A 22,923-nucleotide genomic window follows, 5' to 3' on the forward strand; every position below is an offset into this window, starting at 1 on the left:
TAGAGATTTTTTATATTGCCTAAATTAAAAATCACTAATTCAGCATATAAATCACTAGACTATTGAAGAAAATCAATAAATCAACCAAAAAATCACTAAAATCTAGTGATTTTTCTCACCGGATGGCAACCCTGTTTGACCCTTATTGGGGAAGTATTGCAGCTTGGTCGCATAAAATGACAGAAAAGGCCACTTCGCTGTTGCACAATCTTGTTGACTGCACAAAGAGGGGACTATAATTTTCAGTTTCCATTTAAATGAGCGTTCTCCAGATTTGTAGGACTTACTTTGATATGGTTACCCCTGACAAAAAAAAGAAGAAAAAAAAGAGAAATAAACACCTTTTGCGATATTTCTTATTGAAATAAAATACAAAATTCAACATTTTTGTACATAGGAGATTGCAACAACTGCAATACGGTTCTCTGATACGCTTAATTTGATTGTGTATGCCCTATAGGAATTGTCCTTTCGGGTCACTTTCTCTCTTTTCCAATACTCATAACATGTTTTCTCAGGCTCGTTGCCTTTGTTGGGTAACATTATACTTGGTAAATCTATATAATTAGAATGACCAGACGAAGCCAATTCTTCTCGTGTATATAATGTCATTGAAACTCCTTTTTATAGAGTTTCGGTCACTGAACGACGGTTACTGTTCGCTCCAGTCATTTTTTGTATAGAGTTTGACAGGAACTGTTTGACAACTATACAAAGAGTCAAGTATTAAATGGCTATTACAGTTATTAGATACCAAGTAACCTAATTTGAAGCAAACTCCATGCTTTCTTACAATCTACGACTAACAAGGAACTCATAGGGGAAATTAATGGATCAAAGCTAAGGACACTTTGCTGTACAATGGTGAAATACTGGTTGGATTGTTCTTCTTTTTCTTTTTACTGGTTTTTTCTTTCTTAATATTTTCTTCTTCGCTTTTTGGGCACTATTTGTTAAAGAAAATTTCCATTAACCCCTTTTGGTGATTCATAAATATATATATATATATATATATATATATATATATATATATATATATATATATATATATATATATATATATATATATATATATATATATATATATATATATATATATATATATATATATGTGTGTGTGTGTGTGTGTGTGTGTGTGTGTAATGTTCAAAGCTCCATCTTTTAAAGTATTAGCTATACAATTGAAAGCCAAAGGAAAATCTCAACCTTTTTACTCCTTTTACTTACGAAATAAAATTAATTAATAAACTTTTTAGAATTCATGATTTTGAAGAATCAGTATGCACAAGTCAACATATCATTGATCTCACATACTGGGTAAAAGAAAAAATACAGTTAAATAAATAAGTACATGAAGACCAGTAAAAGATGATTCAAAAATAAAATACCAATTTTTCAAACAGTTCGCGGAAACGAACTGTAGTAAGGAGCGACCCGGCTCAATAGTAAACGAAACTCTAGTAAGTAAATAAGGTAAGTTTTAATTTATTTTATCCACAATACAAACATAAATAAAAAATGACAACACTAATAAATTATTGCCCTAAATAACTTATAGATTATAAGTCCTAAGTAAATTTACTAAGAAAGTAGTCCTAAAAAAACGGATTTTTGATACTAAAAGATACATCAAAAGAATTGGATTTTCATGCTGAATTTAAATATGTAAGTTTCACCAAATTTAGTCCTTCTCGTCAAAAGTTAAGAGCCTAAGAAAATTTACCTTATTTTGGAAAATAGGGGAAAACACACCCTAAAAGTCATAGAATCTTAACAAAAATCACACCATCGCATTCAGCGTATCAGAGAACCTTTTGCGAAAATTTCAAGCTCCTATCTACAAAAATGTGGAATTTCGTATTTTTTGCCAGAAGACAGATCACGGGTGAGTGTTTATTTGTTTTTTTTTGTTTTTTTTTCCAGGGGTCATTGTATCGACCAAGTGGTCCTAGAATGTCGCAAGAGGGCTCACTCTAACAGAAATGAAAAGTTGTAGTGCCCTTTTTTAAGTGGCCAACAAATTGGAGGGCACCTAGGCCCCCTCCCACGCTCATTTTTTTACCCAAAGTCAACGGATCAAAATTCTGAGACAGCCATTTTGTTCAACATAGTCAAAAACCATAATAACTATGTCTTTGGGGATGAGTTACTCCCCCACAGTCCCCGGGGGAGGGGCTGCAAGTTACAAACTTTAACCATTGTTTACATACAATAATGGTTATTGGGAAGTGTACAGACGATTTCAAGGGGATTTTTTTTGGTTTGGGGGATTGGGGGGTGTGTGGGAGGATCTTTCCTTGGAGGAATATGTCATGGGGGAAGAGAAATTAAATGAAAAGGGCGCAGGATTGTCTAGCATTACTATAAAAAAAACAATGAAAAAATAAACATGAAAAAGTTTTTCAATTGTAAGTAAAAAGTAACATTAAAACTTAAAACGAAAAGAGATTATTACGCATATGAGGGGTTCTTCTCCTCCTAAATACCTCGCTCTTTATGCTAAAGTATCTTTAGTAATTTCAACTATTTATTCTACGACCTTTCTGATTCAGGGGTCATTCTTAAAGAATTGAGACAAAACTTAAGCTTCAGTGTAAAGAGCGAGGTATTAACGAGGGGACAAACCCTCTCATATACATAATAAATATATAAGAATATAGAAGTTTGTTAAGTAAGTTAATTCTTAAGTTACGTATATTTTTTACTAATAAAAACTTTCGTTGGAAATTAAAAGTTCTAGTTGCCTTTTTAAGTAACCAAAAAATTGGAGTGCAACTAGGCCTCCTTCCCCACCCCTTATTTCTCAAAATTGTCTGATCAAAACTAAGAGAAAGTCATTTAGCCAAAAAAATTAATATGCAAATTTCATTTTAATAATTTATGTGTGGAGAGCCAAAATCAAACATGCATTAATTCAAAAACGTTCAGAAATTAAATTAAAAAAAACTATTTTTTTTAGCTTAAACTAAGGAGCGACATTACAACTTAAAACGAACAGAAACTACTCCGTGTATGAAAGGGGCTGTTTCCTTCTCAACGTCCTGCTCTTTACCCTAGAGTTTTTTACTGTTTAATAAAGTAGAATTGAGAGAAAGATTCAAATTTTAGCGTATAGAGCGGGACGTTGAGAAGGGAACAGCCCCGTTCATACACGGAGTAATTTCTGTTCGTTTTAAGTTTTAATGTCGCTCCTTATTTTCAGTTAAAAAAATTAGTTTTTTTTTATTTGATACAAATCAAAAACTGCATCGAGTCTCCGAAACACATTGTAATCTCTATCTACGATTAAACAAAAAATAAACAAGTTTTTTTAAATGAAAGTAAGGAGCGACATTAAAACTTAAAACGAACAGAAATTACTCCGTATTTGAAATAATACTCCTCAACGCCCCGCTCTTTACGCTAATGTTTGACTCTTTTTCTTAACTCTACATTTTAAAACAGTAAAAAACTTTAGCGTAAAGAGCGGGGCGTTGAGGAGGAAAAGCCCCTTTCAAATACGGAGTAATTTCTGTTCGTTTTAAGTTTTAATGTCGCTCCTTACTTTCATTTAAAAAACTTGTTTTTTTGTTTAATTTCTGTACGTTTTTGAACTAATGCATGATTTGATCTTGGCTCTCAGCACATAAATAATTAAAACGAAATTTGCATATTAATTTTAAGGGGCTAAAGGGCTTTTTCATAGTTTTAATCGGGAGATTCTGAGAAAACAGGAGCGAGGGAGGAGGTCTAGTTGCCCTCCAATTTTTGATTACTTAAAAAGGCAACTATATCTTATCATTTCTTACGAACGTTTTCATAGGTAAAAAATATACGTAACTTACGAATTAAATTACGTAGCGAACTTCTATATTCGTATGTTTTTATTGCGTATATGAGGGGGCTCACCCCTCGTAGATACCTCGCTCTTTACATTAAAGCTTAAATTTCGTCCCAATTCCTTAAGAATAAACCCTCAATCACAAAAGCCATAGAATAATAAAGTTGAAATTTCTAAAAATACCTTAGCGTAAAGAGCGAGGTATTACGAGGCGGTAAACCCCTCATATGCGTAATAATTTCTGTTCGTTTTAAGTTTTAATGCTGCTTCTCACTTTCAGTAGAAAAAACTTTTCATATTTTTTTTTTTCTTTAAATAATGCTAGAAAATCCTGCGCCCCCTCCATTGAAAGTCTCTTCCCCCATGAGAAGTTCCTCCATAGAAAGATCCTCCCAGGCAGCCCTCCCCCCTCAAGTATCCCCCAAACCAAAAAATTCCCCCTGAAAACGTCTGTACACTTCCCAGTAACCATTACTATATGAAAACACAGGTCAAAGTTTGTAACTTGCAGCCCCTCCGACGGGGACTGCGGGGAGTAAGTCAACCCCAAAGACATAGTTATAGGGTTTTTCTACTATGTTGAATAAAATGACTACCTCAGAATTTTGATCCGGTGACTTTAGGGAAAAAATGAGCGTGGGAGGGGGCCTAGGTGCCCTCCAATTTTTTCGGTCACTTAGAAAGGGCACTAGAACTTTTACTTTCCGTTATAATGAGCCCTTTCGTGACATTTTAGGACCACTGAGTCGATACCATCACTCCTGGGAAAAAAACAACAAAAAAAACAAATAAACACGCATCCGTGATTTGTCTTCTGGCAAAAAATGCGAAATTCCACATTTTTGTAGATAGGGGCTTGAAACTTCTACTATAAGGTTCTCTGATACGCTGAATCTGATGGTGTGATTTTTGTTAAGATAGTATGACTTTAAGGGGTGTTCCTCCCTATTTTCTAAAATGAGGCAAATTTTCTCAGACTCGTAACTTTTGATGGGTAGAACTAATCTTGATGAAACTTATATATTTAAAATCAGTATTAAAATGCCATTCTTTTGATGTAACTATTTTTTTATGTTAACTATTACTTTTGATGTCCATTTTTTAGAGTTTCGGTTACTATTGAGCCTCGTCGCTCCTTACTACAGTTCGTTACCACGAACTGTTCGATCTCTATTTTATTCAGCTTATTTGGAGGCAATATAGAGATTTTTTATTAAGATAATTAAGATAAGAGATAATTAAGCAATTTATTAGATTATTACTAGATTTTATAAATTTCTCCTATGGGGTCCTTGTTAGTCGCAGATTGTAAGAAAGCACAGAGTTTGCTTAAAATTGAGTTACTTGGTACTTAAAAATTATAATAGCCATTTGATACTTAGCTATTTGTATAGCTGTCAAACAATCCCTATCAAACTCTAATCAAAAGTGACTGAGGGTAACAGTGACCGTCAGTCAGTGACCGAAACTCTATAAAAAGGAGTTTCGATGATTTTATTAGAGGTAATTTTATTTATAGGCAATTACTTGATAATCTATTCGACCAACTTAGGTCCATTAAAATACAATGCAATAATTCAGCAAAAACACAATTCAATAGTGACTGGAAGGAATAGAATCCTTCTACCCTAATATATCCATATTGAGATAATCTATACCAGAGAGGTAGTGTGAGGGGTTTATCCTTCAAAGTAAATCACTGATACATTCTGAGAAGGAAACCACAAAATTGTGGTAATTACTCGTGAAGTAAAAAAAACATGAGCTGAGCCGGAAATAACATTCTGACAGAGGCAAAGTCGAGACAATCTTCCATCTGCTAAGTGCCTACTGCTTATAAATTGATTTAATGATGAACTATTTAGGCTACATCTCTATTCAAACGAAAAAGTTAATTCTATTCCTTCTTGGTTTGCTTTCCCTGATCTAAAAGAGGTTACTGTCATGTTGAATTCTGAGCATAGTCTATACTTACAATACTCGTCGTCTTTTTTCCTTTTCCTTTCTTTCTGTATTTTCCTTTCAACAGTGATCAGTAAGAATTAAAATCTGTCAAATTTTTGCTGACGTTTTAAATATAATTTTTGAAACGCTGCCAACGCTTGTCTTTTGATTACATCTAGGACCTATACTCTATCTCAAAACTTTCAAAGAGTACGAAAATTTCAAATGATCGATCACCCTTATAAGTGGCGGAAATGGAGTCCACGCTTAGAAAAAAGGGGTTTCATCAATCTATCCTTACACGTCCCTGCTGAAATGAATTGGAGTCAATGCTAAAAACTTAAAATCAATATCACTGCTTTTTGAAACGTGGATGTATTCAGAAAATTTTCATGTTTTATATTTATCATTAGCCCTACAGTCAACAAGCTATTTATATATCCTACAATCAAATGTGTCATATATATATATATATATATATATATATATATATATATATATATATATATATATATATATATATATATATATATATACTAGCTGTTGGGGTGGCGCTTCGCGCCACCCCAACACCTAGTTGGTGGGGCGCTTCGCGCCCCCCCAAGCCCCCCCGCGCGCGTAAGTCGTTACGCGCCATATTAGTTACGCGCCATTGTAGTTGTGTCCCTGTGTCCCACCTGTGAATATAGATAGATTTATATATGTGTTTCAAACTACGTAAAAATTGCGAATATACAACATTCTTGGCTTTCCCATTGTCTGTGCATATACAAAGCCGTATGTACTAATAATGACGTCATATGCAAACGCTCTTATTACAAACAAACAAACATGCATACACACAACTCGTTTTTATATAGATAGATAGATACAATACAAATTAACGGCGTAAAACTTGCGAATATACAACATTCTTCGTTGTCCAATTGTCGCTGCATATAAATAGATTGTCAGGTTTACCGACCCTCGAACATGCAACGTACAATTGTCCATGGGAAAAACAATCAGTATTAAGATCTATACCACATTTTTCTAATGATTGACCTTGAGCTTTGTTAATTGTGATTGCAAATGCTAATCGAATTGGGAATTGCAATCTTTTAAATTGAAAAGGCAGATCCGTTGGAATCATGGGAATACGAAGCGAGGAATAAGAACAGCCTCACCCTCAAAAGGCCCTGTCAAGATTGTGGCCTCTATTAGGTTTTCCATTGTTTTTTTTACGGCAAGTCGCGTGCCATTGCAAAGCTTTGGTGGGTTGATATTTCTTAGAAGTATTATTGGTACGCCTATTTTTAGTTGTAGCACGTGTGGTGGAAACCCTGAAAGATCTATGGAATTTAAAAATTCAGATGGATAATTAACCGCTTCATTTGGTTCCAAAACTGTGTCGACTGACTTGTAAAGGACTGTCTGGTCTCGAATCTTGGTCAAAACAATATTGTTGATTTCGTGGACGTCTATATTTTTGGGTGCGAGAATCGCTCTTTCACTTAGCCATTTATTATTTTTATAATTTTTTAGAATATTCGGAAATACTTTTTCAATCAATTCATTTTTGGACGTCACTAAATTACAGAAATCAGCAGGTAGTTGTATACGTCCTGAAATTGAGTCTACTGGGAGCTTTCCGTTTCCAATTGCCAGCAACTGATCTGAAAATGTTAGACCAGAGTCCTCGTTTTGCAATCGGACACGCATATTTGTAGTTAATTTTTATATTTTTGCGTGTGCCCATAAATTAGAATTTTTCAGGCAAGCATTCATTTCGTCTGCAGGAGTTGATCTAGGTATTATAGGTAATGTTTGCCTGAAATCTCCCGCAAGCAATATTAATGTGCTGCCAAAGGGTTTCGACTTCCCTCGCAAATCTTTCAAGCATTGATCCAGAGACTCGAGCGATTTTTTGTGTGCCATTGTGCACTCATCCCAAATAATAAGTTTGCATTGCTGCAATACTTTACCCATCCCAGATGATTTGGAAATATTGCACGTGGGAGTTTCTGTAGAATGCAAATTCAGAGGCAATTTCAAAGCGGAATGAGCAGTTCTTCCACCAGGCAGCAATGTTGCGGCTATTCCGGACGACAAAATTGCCAACGCTATATCATTTTTTGATCGAATTGATGCCAGAATCAGTTTTATCACAAACGTTTTACCAGTACCTCCTGGCGCGTCCAAAAAGAAAATTTCTCCAACGTTGTTATCGACACAATGCATTATCGTATCATAAATGTCTTTTTGTTCCGACGTTAACTTGGAAATGTTATTTTGTACATACGACAATAGATCACTCGTACTGTAACTTTGTTCACGATCCAATTCTACACATGCCGAAACAGCAGCGATACGGTTAGGTGAAGGCATTCCCAAATCCTGAAGAGGTTTGTTTGCCATACGTACGCACAAATCTTCTATAATAACTAATGTGTAGTAATAAATTTCTGATGTAAAATCAAAAGTCATATCTGACGTCTCTAACTATTTTTGAAGGAGTATATCTTCGGACATTTTTTACTTATATTTTTCCCATAGCTCTGTAGGAGCTGACGGAGAGCAAGTTGTTAAAATGATGCCAAACAATGCACGAATTTGACTTGGGGTTGAAGTTTTGCACGCGTCATTGATGCAGTTATCCCAGTGTTGGTCATTCTCCAATAAATTCAGAGCTTGGCATGCACAACGGTAAGGGTCATGTATAGTACCGTTTACAGTTCTCAAATACTCAAAGGATGTCGGACCGGGTACATTCACCAAAAGCAGGCGTAGAAAGAAGCATTCATGTTGATTGGGGTGAACGGTGTAGAGTCTTCCTATCGTGGTATCTTTGAAGATGGTAGGTTGGCCGTCGACTGACTTACCCTGTTTTCGACGTTCAAATACTTTATTTTTAGTATTCCACGTGTAATACGAAGGCACTTCAGTATACAGCAGTTTTTTTGCAAAAGAATCATTTTTGCAAAGCGAAAAAAAAGCTGTTAATGTTGTATCCGGTGGATTCAGGGCTCTTTGTTGCACGTTGGTTTCCGTGAAATAAACACGTTGACCATTCTGTAAATGTACCGCTAAGTGAACAACAGCTACGTTCACGTATCGGAAATGAAAGAATTCGCCAAACAGCTTCATTACTGCTTATGTATCTTCCAGCCTGATATTGTACGATTTCGTCGAAATCTTTGATTTCGGGCTGCAAGCCAAAAACTGCCATGTCACTGCCTTTGTTGACGTATTTACATATGTATTTGATTGCCTTTACGGAGTTACAGTATTCAACGTTTATGTGTGCATTAAATGTTTTTGATAATAATGGGGAATATGAAACAACCCACTGGTCTCGGCACGCTTTCTGTTCTTTCTTTCTCTATCAGCCTCAAGCCTGTTTCCTTGCTGTTCTTTTGATTCCTCGGCACGCTTTCTGTTCTTTCTTTCTCTATCAGCCTCAAGCCTGTTTCCTTGCTTTTCTTTTGATTCCTCGGCACGCTTTCTTTTCTGACTTTCTCTATCAGCAGCAAGTTTTTTGGCATAGACTCTTTGAGTCTTTGAGTCCATGGTAAGTTCATCAGTCATTGTAAACTTAAACATTAATAGATTTCTACGTGAACATATGTCTTAAATATCTTGAATGACGTCACCGTCAAAGCAAAAATGACGACAACTAATTTCATGACGTCAGTCAACACAGAAACAAGACGTCACCTGATCCACAGACAGACACACAGACAGACAACTTATTTTTATATATATAGATATATATATATATATATATATATATATATATATATCATGAAAAGAGAAATCACCAATGCAACAGCACAAACATAAAAAAAAAAAAAAAAGAGACAGAAGGAGAAAAGGAAGACTGTTTTCCTAAATTAGTGATTAATATAGACCAGCACTTGAATGAGGCCTTAACCCTACTCATCCATACAATCACATAGGTCAAACAGCATAGCCAAACACAATCAACCATAAAGAATAATCCAGGACAGGCAGTCATGTCGTCAATAAGTATAAGTCGTCATTTACCAAACAATAGAAACAAATAATAAAGACAAATAATTCAGAGGCAACAACCCAACACAAGGGCTCATCAGGAGAATACACACTTGCCTATAGGGTTTCGCCACTTTAAATTCTCTACCCAGCCAAGTGTTGTGGCTACCACAGAATATCCATGGCATCCTCGTGTCAGGTATCAATATAAGTCGTCATTTACCAAACAATATATATATATATATATATATATATATATATATATATATATATATATATATATATATATATATATATATATATATATATATATATATATATATATATTGCATTATTTCGTCCTACATTAAAACAAATTTTAATACATACAGGGGAATAGTTTTATCTTGATAATGACAAATGGGTAAAAGATATACACTTTATACTGGATTCCTTTTTTGTTTGGGTTCATGGCGTTGTGGGAGAAAAACTAAAAAAAGTGATGCAGAGACCCACCTCCCTTTCATTTAGGCGTTGGAGGCAGGCTCAGCATTGACGCAACTCGTAGCCCCATGAATTATTTTAGTTTTTGGATTCAAAATAAAAAATAGAGAACCACCAATCTATTTTTTTTGAAAAAAGAAGTTCAGGCTAACAATTGTAAATAATTGAAGGGCATTAAAAATCCGCTTGACTTTAAATACTTATAATTTGTCAACCAACAATGTACAAACTAAGTTTGCTCAGTTTCATCTAAAGTTGTTTAACTAAGGTTATTGCGGCTAACATTTAAATTTTTTGAGCTGCCACCCGACCCCTCCCCATGACTGTGTTACCAGACTCAATGACAAATTGTAATTTTCAAGCCAAAAATTATGCTTTTCCGAGCTGAAAAATGCTACGCTTTTGAAATTCAGCAATTTCCGCATTTTTTTGTCTTAAATTTCAATTCAAGGTAAAATGACATTTTCAATTAACAAGGTGCCTTCCAAGATACTCATCTGGATATGTAAAACCCAAAGAAAATAAGAGCTAAGGAAAATACAATTCTTTGTCCCATCCTTCCTTAAACAGCTTCAAATTTGCAATGTTTAAGGCAAACTAGTACGGATGGAAATGGGGTAAAATACCTAAAATCTAAGAACATAAACAGTAATTTATAAATTACTGCACCTCTGACGTAATATTGGAACTGTTTTCAAATCCCCCCCGCCCAAGAGAAAATGAAATGATATCAGAAAAATACCATGTGGGTATAGTACACAAATGATACGGATGATACCATCTGACTTCTACAGCAAATTTCAATCAACGGCCGACTTGATCCCTTCCATGACCTGTGTTGCAGAAGAACTTTAGGCCAAGCTAACCAAGACAAATCATATTGCCCTGAAGGGATGGGACACCTAGTGTGAACGATAAAGGTGCTGAACTTGTCAGCTTCGCCATGGGGAATGATTCTATGGCTCGTGGTATGCTCGTTCAGCATAATAAGATCCTTAAATGTACTTGGATTCCAAATGGCAGTATCAAAAATTGACCCTGCCATTTACAGAATAAACCAGAGATAGCGAACAAGCCTAACAAATGTTTGGAGTTTCAGAAGTGCTGGAATTGGTCTGGTTTACCAACTATTAGGTATCACATTGATATTGAAATTGAAGTTACATAATCAAAATAAAAGATGCACATGGTCATTAAATTTTGTCACTGATAACCTCAGTGACAAGGTTGTCTGGTCCTCGTTTCATGTAAAACTCTACAATAATTTAGAAGCCCTAGATACCTTACTAAGAGACATCAAAAGATGATTAATAAGATATTAATGATGATTCATAAGAAACAAACAGATACGGGCAAAAGGACCCTCAGATTTGAGACTCGTGTTTAATGACAGTGGACATTTATCAACACCTTGGGTTTTTAAGTACATAGCAGGAAACGGAAGTCAAACTCTTTCGAGGAAAACGGTTGAAAAATGTTGACTTAAGGCTTAACAAAGATTTATGTTTATTTGTTGAAAGGATTGCTTGATTGATTGATTGACTTCAGGATTTTGACTTTTCTGACGTTGTTAGGATCATAGAAGCTAACAAGTAGAAACTTCAGAAATTCTAGAACAAACTCTAAAAAGAAAGTTCAACAGTTCAGATTAAACATCAGCATCCCAAAGACCAAATACAGGTCAACTAGTAGATCACCCTTGACAATCGAATTTAAAGGCAGAAACATATGAAGTGATGAATTTGAAGCACTTATGGAGTACAGTACCTTCTATTGGTGGCTCTTAAAGGAGCTAAGTACCAGAACATATCGAGGACTGTAAGTTATGCAATTCTGGTGATATTAGGGAATCATATAGAACCAAAAATCCTAAAAGTTCGGCAGAGGGCTCATTCGAACGGAAAATAAAAGTTCAAGTACCCTTTTTAAATCACCAGAATCTTAGAGTGCAAATGTCAACTCTTTCCCGGCCCCGTTGCCCCTAAGCCGTCTGACCAAACTTTTAAGACAGCCATCTTTTGGTCAAATTGGGTGTTTAGTCGAGTAAATAAAACCTTAGAGATAACACGACACCCCACAGTCCCTGGGGAAAGGGCGGTAAGTTGTGAAGCTTGCCTATATTTTCACTTACAGTATTCGTGATTATTGTACATAGCTTATATGCTATTATCTAATTTTATTTGGAAAAATTAAAATATATGACTTTAATTTGACATAAAACAATACACTCGGGGTGGTGGCATTTTCAGGAAAAATCTTCCAAGGAAGAGAATTTCTGACGTGATTTGAAAATGCCCGCGAGAAGTTTCCCTATACGAATTTTTTGGACAATTATCCGGAAGTTACTCTTTGGGTAAGGGGGGGAGGTATTTATTCGAGAAAGAGCTTTAATTTGAGGAATTTCCCTCTTCAAAATCTCGCTGATTAAGTTTAAGTTTTATTTTGTCCCAACTCTTTAAGAACGACTCTTGACACACAAGGGTCGTCCTTTTAGAATAATCATATATTTTAAAAGTACTATTGAGCCTCATCGTGAACATTGAAGTATTGAAGAGGGAGAAATCCCCCTAATATACAAAATAATAAATGCGCATAGGTCAGGCTGGGAACAGTAGTGATTATGCCCGTTATTTTTTAAAAGGCAAGTAACTTGGGAAACAAATGGTAGATTTTTTTAATTTGTTTCTAATTTATGTATTAGCAAGCCCTAGGCTGTTGTTAAAAAATGCAGCTATTCCTTTACGCAGCTGTTATATGCAGCTGTTTCTTTATGCCGCTGTTATATGCAGCTATTGCTTTATGCAGCTGTGATATGCAGCTGTTCCTTTTATATCTGCACAGTGAGACGCTTGTTGGCTGTAAAAAACAATAGGTCTGTTCCAGTGCAGGTACTTACGTCTCAGTATAATAAAGAAGTTTCAAGGCAAGTGAGCAGCATTTGCAGCTTAATATGACTGATTACTGCACGTCAACTTCATTGAGTCTTTTTCTGAGCAAGCATGATCATTGTTAGAGCCAAAAGTTTCAAGAGTCTTCAGAAAAAAAACATCATATTATTAACGATACCGATAATACAAGTGCTACTGAGTGACTAATTTATTTTGATATGATAATTTTGACGAGTTATACCAGAATGAATATCTTTTTTTGCCAAATCAATCATGAGTTTCTGGGACAGATTTCTTTTGTTTATTTTTTAGTATAAATATACACAGCTGCTGTTTCTTTTACAGATATGGGTTGATTACAGTCTTCAGTGGAATTCTTCAGATTTTGGTGGTGTACAGAATTTGAGGATACCAGCTGAAAGAGTTTGGAAACCTGACATAATACTTTATAATAAGTAAGTAAATTAAACTACAACTTATTTTGAAACGGAACTTATACCCTTTTATCATGCACTATGTCTATTTTATTTTTTAACAGCCCTTAGAGAATGAATAAGATTGTACAGTCAAATCATATGTTTTTAAGTTAAATGAGAAAGATCTTTTTTTTATTTAAGTTTGATAGTCTTTTTAAAGAGACTATTTTTATTTTCTAAACATAGTAAAAACTGGGTTGGAAGATTAAATGTTGTGTATTGATCTTCTAATATATATATATATATATATATATATATATATATATATATATATATATATATATATATATATATATATATATATATATATATATATATATATATATATATATATATATATATATATATATATATATATATATATATATATATATATATATATATATATATATATATATATATATATATATATATATATATATATATATATATATATATATATATATATATATATATATATATATATATATATATGTGTGTGTGTGTGTGTGAGAAGAATATGAGAAAATAATCTGGCCCTTTCTCTTTGAGCCGCAAGCTTGGTTTTGCGTTGTTCGGGTGTTTCCTCCTGGTGTTCCCTTTTTGGTGACATTGAAGGATAATTAGACACGCATTGCTTTTGTAATGCACCGACACGCCTTCTTTTTTTTACTATCTCTATCAGCCGTAAGCCTGGTTTAGCGTTGCGAACGCGACATCATTTATAGATTTTTATGTTTTTTCAGTTTTTTCCTTTTTTTAGATTTTTGATATTTTTATTATTTGACATTTTTTGTTTTTTTTTTCTTTTTAGTTTTTTGAGTTAGATACCTAATTTAGGTTTTTTATTTTTTTTAGTGTTTTTTCTTTTTTTCTTTTTCTTTAGTTTTTGTCTTTTATTTTAGTTGTCCTTTTTTTTAGTTTTTTTTTTGTTTTTTAGTTTATTTTTATTTTTTTTTAGCTTTTTACCTATTTTGTTTTTTAATTTTTTCTTTTTTTTTGTTTTTATTTTGTTTTTTCTCTTTTAGTCTTTTTCTTTTTTTTAGTTTTTTCTTCGTTTTTTCTTTTTGTTTAGTTTTTGTCTGCCCTTTTTTTAGTTTTTTTTTAGTTTTTGTTGTTTTTTTTTTAGTTTTTCCTAACTAAATGCACGAGATATTTCGATGCCAGAAGGGCATGACATAACCCAAAGACTTTATTGAAATTTTACCCACTGGATGTTTCAACACTAGATTTTGTCTAATTTGCTCTCTTATAGTATTAAATAAAAAAAACAAATTTTTTTAACTGAAAGTAAGGAGCGACATTAAAACTTAAAACGCACAGAAATTACTTCGTATATGAAAGAGGCTGCTTCCTCATCAACGCCCCGCTCTTTACGATAAAGTTTGACTCTTTCTCTCAATTCTTCCTTTTAAAACAGTAAAAAACTTTAGCGTAAAGAGTGGGGCGTTGATGAGGAAGCAGCCTCTTTCATATGCGAAGTAATTTCTGTGCGTTTTAAGTTTTAATGTCGCTCCTTACTTTTCAGTTAAAAAAACTTGTTTTTTTTTTATTTAATTTCTGAACGTTTTTGAATCAATACATGTTTTGATTTTGGTTCTCCACAGAGAAATAATCAAAACGAAATTTGCATATTTGGCTAAATGGCTTTCTCATAATTTTGATCGAATGATTTTGAGAAAAAAGAGCGGGGGACGAAGCCTAGTTGCCCTCCGATTTTTTGGTTAATTAAAAAGGCAACTAGAACTTTTAATTTTTTACGACTCTTTTTATTGGTAAAAGATTTACGTAACTTATAAATTAGCTTACGTAAAGAACTTTTGTATTCTCATGTTTTTATTACATATATGAGGGGATTCGCCCCATCGTCAGTAGGCTACCTCGCTCTTTACACTAAAGCTTAAATTTTATCCCAATTCATTAAGAATGACCCCTGAATCACAAAAGCCGTAGAATAAATAGTTGAAATTACTAAAAATACTTTAGCGTAAAGAGCGAGGTATTAGAAGGAGGTGAGCCCCTCATATGGGTAATAATTTCTGTTTGTTTTAAGTTTTATTGCTGTTCCTTACTTCCAGCTGAAAAAGCTTTTTCACATTTATTTTTTAATTGTGTTTTTTTTAATAATGCTCGTAAATCCTGCTCTCCCTTCATGGAAATTTTCTTCTCCCATGACAAATTCTCAATGGAAAGCTCCCCCAGCGTATCCCCCTCTTCTCAACCCCTCCCCTCAACCAAAAACATCCTCCTGAAAACGCCTGTATACTTCCCAATAACCATTACTATATGTAAGCACAGGTCAAAGTTTGTAATTTGTTGCCCCTCCCATGGGGACTGTGGGGGAGTAAGTCGTCCCCAAAGACATAGTTATAAAGTTTTTCGACTACGTTGAATAAAATAGCTATCTCAGAATTTTTATCCGTTGACTTTGGGAAAATAATTAGCGTGGGAGGGGGCCTAGGTGCCCTCCAATTTTTTTGGTCACTTAAAAAGGGCACTAGAACTTTTCATTTCCGTTAGAATGAGCCCTCTTGCAACATTCTAGGACAACTGGGTTGATACGATCACCCCTGGGAAAAAAAAAAAAAAACAAAAAACAAATAAACACGCATCCGTGATCTGCCTTCTGGCAAAAAATGCAAAATTCCACATTTTTGTAGATAGGAGCTCGAAACTTCTACAGTAGGGTTCTCTGATACGCTGAATCTGATGGTGTGATTTTCGTTAAGATTCTATCACTTTTAGGGGGTGCTTCCTCCTATTTTCTAAAACAACGCAAATTTTCTTAGGCTCGTAACTTTTGATGGGTAAAACTAAACTTGATGAAACTTATATATTTAAAACCAGCATTAAAATGCGATTCTTTTGATGTAGCTATTGATGTATTCCATGTATTTGATGTATTCCGTTTCTTAGAGTTTTGGTTACTATTGAGCCGGGTCGCTCCTTACTACAGTTCGTTACCACGAACTGTTTGATAAAGGCCATTGCCGCCAGAAATATTTGTAAATTTTCGGGTGACAAACGGGTAGCTTGTCAATTTTTGGAAGGTACATTCTCGTAGTCTTTATATAGTGGTTACTGCCTGTTGCTGTGAAATAATGAAGTATCCTATCTACTACATTCATTTGTTCTTCCTATAGACCGAGTCTCTCTGACCTTAGGAGCCGTTGAATTATGCCAACCACATCGAGGTGCTGCGTCCAAAGCTTGACAATTCTGTTTTCCTCGGCTTAAAGGCTTTCCTTTCGCTTGTCAAGTGCAGCTTCAAAGTCTCTTAATGCTTGATCTTTACAGACATCTTCCGAGCTTAACCTACCATCGATGAGTCCTTTATACAAAGCTTGGAATGGATCTATTGCTACAAACACCCTAACCTATAATGAGCAGATTTGGGATGCCCAGACTATGAAAATATTTTCTCGCAAAGCCCAAGTTACTGCAAACTACAAGCTACTGCTCAAGCGTATTTTCATGTTCCTTTCCGTTTTTTTTAGGGTGCCGATTTCTTCCAACGAACCTTCTTGATTTCTTTTTTTCTGCCCTTCTCTCTTTGCACTTTTAAGAAAGACTTAACAAGTATGGCGACAAAATTTTTTACCTGTTATCAAACCCGGTACTCAAGAAAAGACAATTTTTTTTTTATAAATTATTAGTATTTCCATTTTCTTGCTTTCCGCACAATAGTATAGATGTTATTTTTCGTAGGTTTCAAGTCTTTTCCTTCCGTTTTTCGTTATATATGCCCACGAAAACCCTAGAAAGGACACTTTTTTTTCACTAAAATAAGCTATGTTATTGTTTTTGGAGAGAACCCCACCCACTTCTAACACTAAAAAGGAATTTCCAAAATTGTCCCTGTTATAGCCTACTGGTCATGGACCATTTTTAATTTATTTCCTTGATCTGCGACCCCAATAACCCCATAGAATGCTTAATTTCTAGATGTTATCGCATAATAAACTTTTAACCTTTTGCACCCTCCTCCCAACTTTAAGGGTGAATTTGATGCGATACCAATTTTTAGATACAATAATAAGCGCATCTTTTATTGAATGGTATAAAAATAATTGTGTCAATTTGTTCTTTTTTTGTCAAAACGTTCCCCTTCAAAAGGTTCACCCCTTTTTTGTTATATCTTTATTTTACTATATATGATATGCCAACCATAACTAGGCTATCATTTATGTACAACTATTTAAAAACTATGTTTTTTTTTACATTTTCTAGTGCAGATAGTTTGTATAATTCAGCAGTACTTAGTACGAATGTGATTGTATCATCAGATGGCAATTTAACATGGTTGTCTTCCGCAATTTTCAAATCTTCATGTGCAATAAATGTCGAATATTTCCCATTTGATGAGCAGAGATGTACTATGAAGTTTTCAAGTTGGACTTACGACGGATTGCAGGTAAGAAAAAACAAAAAATAAAAAAAAAACATGAAAAATATAAAACATAGAAATATAAAAAAGAAGAAATAAGAAAGAAAACGTAGAAAAATTAATAAATGAAAAATTCTTAGGTTGGATATGTCATCGATTGCAGGTAAGAAAAAGCAAAACAAGTATTAAATTTCCTTAAATGCAATCTGGCTTCGAAGCTCGAAAGAATTAATTAAATGCGAGTTTTATGCCAATTACGTTGATGTGTGGAATTCATATAAATTTTACGCAATCTTAAGCTTATTTTGACAGATCTGTAATCTTAATTGTCTATCTATGTAATTGTCAACACAATTATGTTTTGTCAACAGTGTTTTATTGACACTGGATTTGATAAGGCTTTGCTTGCTCAATGTCATTCGATATGATCAATCTCTAATAAGCCAAATTAGCTGATCGGATGACTTTTGAGGTCTGCAAAAGTATTAAAGCGAGAAATCTGTGTGAGCATCACTAATCTGTATAAGCAATTCTATGGTGGTACCCATAATTATATGGCAAGTAATTCTACAGTATAAAACAGCAAAACAAGTAGAGTTTTAGTAATCCTTATTGTCTGTACTAAATTGATTTTCGCAATCCAAAACTGATTGTCAACAATTTGTCAACAAAATGATTGTGTTTTGTAAGCACAATTGTGTTTTGTCAACATAATTAATGTGTTTTGTTAATTGTCAATAAAATGTCTATATCAAAATTCTGATTGGAAGTGTTTGGAAAATAGTGGGCGGAGGGGGGCACACTTGCCTTCCAATTACTTTTGACCAATAAAAAGGGCTACAATCCTCTCAATTTCCAATTGAATGAGTCCTATATGAAGCTTCTAAGACAACGCTTTATATAAAAACCTTAAATGCCCTAAGGGTATAACTTACAACCCTTGTTCTGAGGGCTCTGTAGGGAGGGGGGCTGTCATCGTCAAAGACATGATTTCCAGACCTTACAACTACGTTGAAAAAAATGGCTATCTCAGAATTTTGATTGGACGTGTTTGGGTAAATGGTGGGCATGGGAGGGGGGTTAGTTGCCCTCCAATCACTTTTGACTATCAAAAAGGGCACCAGCCCTTTCAATTTCCTATCGAATCAACTCTTTTTGAAGTTTCTACAACAACTCCTTTGATACAGGTCTAAGACAAACCAAACCAAAAAAATAAATCAATAATACATTGTGCCAAAATCGTTCTTTACTTAGGCAGCGCTATTGCACTGCCTATGACTAGCCCGCCCGCGCAGCCTCGTGCATTATAATTGGATAACGTTCCGCCCGTGCTTGGACTAAATTAGATAAAGCTTTGCTTGCTCAATGTCATTCGATATGATCAATCTCTAAGAAGCCAAATTAGCTGATCAGATGTTTTTTGAGGTTTGCAAAAGTATTAAAATGTGAAATCTGTGTGAGCATCGCTAATCTGTATTAGCAATTCTATGGCGGTACCCATAATGATATGGCAAGTAATTCGAAACAGTATAAAAACAGCAAAACAAGTAGAGTTTTAGTAATCCTTATTGCCTATACAAAATTGATTTTCACAATCCAAAACTGGCTTCAGTTCGAAGCCCTCTGCCCTTCATCATAGCAAACAATTAATCAGGCGTATACAAACATTCAAGCACTGACTTTTATTATGCACGGTGTTCTTATCATTCATTATAATGATAATATTATTAATGCACACAAGTTCCTTAGACTCGCCAAGTCAGTATAGCTGTTTCAGTTTGATATTCCCATGATTGATCGCAGAGAGGAAGGGAGGCAGGACGTAATCACTGTCTAGAAAAATAGGGCCATAATCCATTGACGAAAAATAATTGGAGCGTTTTCCCCCCATCTTAGAAGATTGGGTGTGTTCTAATTAATACTGGAAGCCTTAAGACACTGTTCTTTTTTCTCTCCTTTTTTCTTGAGTGACATTTATCTATTCACGAATCTCCGTAACTGATTTGAAGAGGAAATGAAGATATTTTGGAGTAATCTATTAAATGGGTTTCTTCGGTTGCCTGAGTCAAATTCGTAAAGAAGAAAAACGAGATGCTCAGAAATGATAACTTAATTGCGCTTTCAACTTCTAATCACGAAGCAGGTTCCTAAAATAGTATTAATAACAGTATTTATGGTCAATCAAAGATATGAAAGTCCGTCTATCATTTTGTATCCAACAGTTAATTATTAATAGATAGTGAAAAGAAAGCAATTTTCAGGGAGTAATTTTTGATAGGGGAGGGTAACTTTGAATTAAAGAAACTGTGTAAAAATATTAGTGATCATAGGAAATAATCAAAAACTTGTGATAGAATTTTACGGGTGGCCAAAAAGACTCTCTCCCCTTTTTACGAAGCACATACCCTTTTGAAAAGGGTATCTAATAATGTGAAAAGAGAAGACAGTGAAAAAAAACAAAGTGTATGGAAATTATGCTAGGAATAAAGTTGCTTAGAAAAGATATTCAAATTATCCTTTGAAAAGATACTCACTTCATTAATACGTTACAATAGTCTAAGATTAAAGCATTTATTTTTGTATTTCCGATCAACCATGGTGATTTTTTTTTCTGTTTTGGTACTGAAATTTATTCTTCGCCAACCCCATTGTCAGCAATTCCTAAATTTGCTCTAAAAATGCTAAAAATGAAAGAAACTAATAACCAACAACATGGACATGAAGAATAGTATTTAAAAATTAAATGAATAACAACAACGCGGTTCATACTTGATCCAAGCAGGTTAACCTCAAATACCAATAACCAATTAGCCTCAAATACCAATGATTCAGCGATACCCATTGTGAAGAAAGATGAATCCCAAAAACTTAAAAATTCACAAACATCCAATTATTTATATCTCCATGGCCATTGGATAACTTTCCTTTCGTTCTATTTAAAAACAAATACTATTTGTAGTGTACATACCCAAATACTTGGGTATGGAGACGTAGGTTTATCGTTCAACAAAAACAAAACTGAAATAAATATTTTTAATCCTAGTTCAAATGAGCCTATTGAAATTGATATTGGTCGTGAGTTTCTAAGCCCAAGGATTCTTTGATATATCTGGGACTACCTATTGGACCCAGTGTTTATGCTACTCGTCAGTTGCTGAAAGTTTTTTTCACTGAGAAAACTCGTAAGGCTTATGGCCTCCTTATTGCATGAAATTATAAGTCTTGTAGAACCATTCTAGGAAAAGTGTATATTGCGTTCATTATTCCACACTTCCTTGCATTAGCAACGTTTTGGTGTATTTTTACTGAGGCTGATATTAAAGCACTATGTAAGTGTTTTTATAAGTTTGCAAAATATTTGTTGAAACTTCCGCTTTGGTCAAGGCGGAAGTTATATACTCCCCTTCGCCCCTTTCTAATTCATTTGCCTCTATTAAAAAAAGAAAAACATTTGAAGTTATGTTCAGAAAACAAATATGAGCAAGGGAAAGTAGTCTACAATCCTCCTCTATCTTACTCATGCTTTTCTCATAGTTTATATTTACTTGCCTGTCGTTTTACTGATTTGGGAGCTTTATAACCCATCCCATATCTGATATGAGACCCCATCCCTCTGAGTGCGTGAAGGTATAATAATGAGCTGTAATAGAGAGCCGATAATCCTTGGAATCGCTCTTTCCTCAGAGAAAGTGTCACCAAAACAGTTATAATTACCTTATTGTTTTCCTTTTGAATTTTGCTATCTTTGATTTTTCGTGTCTTCTAAACTGTTGGTTTATCATTTTTTTTTTTTTTTTTGGTTGTTTTGTGGATGATAGCTTATACCAGACAACTTTATCACTTGTGTCACTTCATTGAACAGGTTCTTTTGAAAGTATACCCCAAGAATTTAGTTTATAAGACATAACTTTTCAACCTTTTTAAATAAAGTTACAACTATCAAAGAGTTACTGCAGAATAAAGACCGTACCTATTTCGCATTTTAGCTTTTTCTAAGCAAAAGCGAAAATATGTTGCGTTATCACTGGCTGATAAATAAGCGTTAGATAGTTACTCAAAATTTTTCGATTGTTTCCCAACATTTCAAAATTTAATAAACGTATAGTATTGTAAAAAAAGATCAATGACCGTACAGATCTATAATATTGAAAGAAAAGATCTATTGACCGCCGTCGTACTGGCTGGTGTACAATTAAGCAATACCGTACATCCGTTACTATTATTCAACAATCGGTCTCTAAACCATTATTTTGTAAAACCAGGTTTGCCAACCCCCCTCCCACCCCCGACGTTTTTGTCTGACTCGTGCAAGAGTAAAGAAAATGCATATGAACAAATTCTTTTTACATTGTCTAAAGCTTCCTGGATACGGCCTTGAGGCCTGATAAACCACTAGTCAACCAATTACTTACGTTTTCTATCTAGAGCTCCGTCTGCCAAACTTCCTTTTAAAGAATTCAACAGACGGTTCTTGAGTGACAGCAATCCTCTAGTTATTATTCCGAGCGGAATTTCTGGAACCAGGTAAAAACCACGGACTGGTTTTTGTAAAAAAAAAAATTATCTCTTTAGATTCCTTCCTTTTTATGGCACTTGGTATTAACCAAGTGGTATAGCGATCGCAAATTCTATCAGTCTGTCTGTCCCGGTTTTGCTAGTTTAGGCACTTCCAGATAAGCTAGGACAATGAAATTTGGCAGGCATATCAGGGAGCAGATCAGATTAAATTAAAAATAGTCGTTTCCCCGATTTGACCATCTGGGGGGAGTGGGGGACGGTTAATTCGGAAAAATTAGACAAAATTAGATATTTTTAACTTACGAACGTGTAATCGGATCTTAATGAAACTTGATATTTAAAAGAATATCGTGTCTCAGAGCTATTGCACATTGGGGGGAGTTGGAGGGGGAAACCTACAATTTTGGAAAATGTTTAGAGTGGAGGGATTGGGGT

General features: G+C 34.3%; 1 protein-coding gene across 4 annotated transcripts in view; it reads left to right on the plus strand.

Moving 5' to 3' along the window:
- Nucleotides 1-22,923, plus strand: part of LOC136024704 (neuronal acetylcholine receptor subunit alpha-10-like) — a 644,557-nt gene that overhangs the window by 489,659 nt on the left and 131,975 nt on the right. For all 4 annotated transcript variants that reach the window (XM_065700127.1, XM_065700144.1, XM_065700123.1 and 1 more), the window contains exons 4-5: nt 13,474-13,583; nt 17,814-17,997. In XM_065700127.1, coding sequence (XP_065556199.1) covers nt 13,474-13,583; nt 17,814-17,997 — 294 coding nt within the window. The remainder of the gene's footprint in view (nt 1-13,473; nt 13,584-17,813; nt 17,998-22,923) is intronic.

The sequence above is a fragment of the Artemia franciscana genome, chromosome 1, assembly GCF_032884065.1.
Source record: "Artemia franciscana chromosome 1, ASM3288406v1, whole genome shotgun sequence".
NCBI classification, from domain to species: Eukaryota; Metazoa; Arthropoda; class Branchiopoda; order Anostraca; family Artemiidae; genus Artemia; species Artemia franciscana.